At 38.4% G+C, this 2,500-nt stretch overlaps 1 protein-coding gene across 1 annotated transcript in view; it reads right to left on the bottom strand.

The window, feature by feature from the left end:
* Window positions 1-2,148, bottom strand: part of Akh (Adipokinetic hormone) — a 21,635-nt gene extending 19,487 nt beyond the window's left edge. The window contains exon 1 of the mRNA XM_043017596.2: window positions 2,008-2,148. Within this exon, the coding sequence (XP_042873530.1) occupies window positions 2,008-2,010 (3 nt within the window). The 5' untranslated portion in view covers window positions 2,011-2,148. The remainder of the gene's footprint in view (window positions 1-2,007) is intronic.
* Window positions 2,149-2,500: the final 352 nt, after the last annotated feature.

The following is a 2,500-nucleotide window of genomic DNA, read 5'->3' on the forward strand; positions in this document are numbered from 1 at the left end:
TCCGTAATTGCCCGGTTACCAACTGTGATTAGGTTATGAATATGTGCATGTGTGTGTGTCTGTGTGTTTGTGTGTGTGCGTGTGGGTGTGCGTGTGCGTGTGCGTGTGTGATGATGATGAAAATCATAATTCCGATTATGCGGAATGAAAACTGTAGTGATGACTGATAAGATGGTTATTGTGACATGACAATCTCCCAGAAGTCATTACGCATTAACAGTGATAATTACAGTAATGATAATAGCCTTGCGTTGATAAGAGAAGATAATTGGGAGGCCTCATAATAATAATAATATGGAAAAAAGGGAATAACAAAAATAGAAAATAGAATAAACTATACCCACACTTGCCTTTCTATCAAAATTCAAAGACTAGTCCTTCACCCCCCCCCCCCTCCTCTTCCACACATACATTAAGAGTGAAAAAAATAGAAATGTAAGACAAAGGCTTAAGAGAAAGAAAACGGGAAAAAAACGTTAAATAAAAGAAGGCGAAGATAGAATTTGACTAGAAAAAAACGGAGACATAATTTGATAAAGAATAAGCGAGAGAAAGAGAGATAGGAGAATTGCAGTGAATAATTGCATCAGTAACAGGAAAGGGAAATAATTAGAAAAAGACTATGAGAATGAATGAAAATTATTACGGTAGATTGATGAATATAAAGTAAAATAGTAATCATAAATGTCAATTATATAAATCCATATGAATACCTATTTCTTCACCTCTGTCTAGATACAGAGACACAAATTATATATATATATATATATATATATATATATATATATATATATATATATATATATATATACATACATACACAGAGGGAGGGAAGGAGAGAGACAGATAAAGACAGAGGCAGATAAAGACAGATAGAGAGAGAGAGAGGAGGGAGACAGGGATATATATAGAGAGAGACAGAGAGAGAGAAAGGGAGAGAGAAAAAATGGTGAAGAAAGAGAGAGAGAAAAAAAATGAAGATAGAGATTTAGACAAAGGTAAAAAAAAACAAATAAAGTGGAAAAGATAAAGATAAAGATAAGAATAAAGAAAAGATATCTAGATATATAGATAGAGAAATAAAGATATACACAGCGAAACGCGATTCCTTGTTCCTTCCTCAGTGACAACAACGAGCGAGAGAAACCGTTGAAACTTCTCCGAGGGCGCGAACAGCTGATTAACTACCAATTACCGGAAATCCATCGGAGTGTAACATGGCTTAGAGTACGTATTTGCCTATACATTGTTGTTGTTAACTTTATATATTATTCATCCTTTTTTTGTTTTGTTTTGTTTCTTTGTCTCTCCTTAGTCATTCTTGGCGAATTTGATAAGGCGAGTGATATGAGAATATGTCTTGAGACGATTATATTACTTGAATTTCCTCCCCTTCGAGTGACAACCATCAAAATCAAATTAGAATTCTGTTGAGCAATTTTTCTTTTGATACTTTATAATGTGGATGAAATCTAGTTTTACCTTAATCTAGGAAAGCATGAAAAAAATCACAAGAGAAAATATTGGTTTCCATCTTCGACATATATATTGCCTCAACGCATGCTGATTCTACTAAAGGAAAAAAAACAGCTCAAAAATACTAGTTTTTCAAAGTATACCGATTCTAGTAGATGATAAAACAGATAATCAAAAAAGGAAATATCAGTTTCTAGTTATAATGAATCTAGATCCTCAATACATGCATGATCTAACAAAGAAAGATAAAAGTAGAAAATTAAATAATAGTCCCCACTGATAACATATCTAATTTTTCAATAACGAATCTGGCATAAAAAAAAATAAAAAAATAAAAAAAAAACAGAAAACAAACAAAGTCTTAAACTCCCACACTGAGATAGGTTTCCACCCATGATAAATCTAATCTCTCAACACAGAGCAAAGTTTGGCTTCCACCCACATGATGACTCGAAATCCCCACCACATACCAAGCAGAGAGAGAAGCACCAGGGAAGAGAACATAGACTGAGATGGTAGAAGCGAACTTACCATATCTGAGAGCGAGCGAGCGGGGATGGTAGCGGTGTGGTGATGTGAACGCGGGCGGTGGCACTGGCGAAGATGGGCGTAGCTTCTGTCCTTCTAGCTCACCTGTTGCTGATGTAGCGGGAAGGGATGTGTGGCCGAGTGGAGGGCACACCTCGCTCTTATACCCGCCCGCACCTGCGCAAAACCACCCACGTCTTCGTCAGGCGGGCGTCCTCTCCTCCGCTCCCTTCCAACCACCCTTCTCCCTCCCCCTCCTCCCGATCCTTCCCCTCCTCTTCCTCTTCCTCCTCCTCCCCTCTTCCTCCCTCTTACACCCACAATCTCCTTTTCGGGCAAACCTACGGATCTCGCCACGCACTTTCGGAGGCGGAGGCGCGCGGGAGGGTCGCCTTTCCCGGTCTCATTCTCCTCTTAATTAATGCTTTCGTCGGATTAAATTCACACCTCCTTCCGCTAGATAACAGAAGACACACTCTTTGTACCGCCGAAAGAC

This window comes from Penaeus japonicus, unplaced genomic scaffold, assembly GCF_977035675.1.
Source record: "Penaeus japonicus unplaced genomic scaffold, GWHDUDI00000001_assembly GWHDUDI00000011, whole genome shotgun sequence".
Taxonomy (NCBI): Eukaryota; Metazoa; Arthropoda; class Malacostraca; order Decapoda; family Penaeidae; genus Penaeus; species Penaeus japonicus.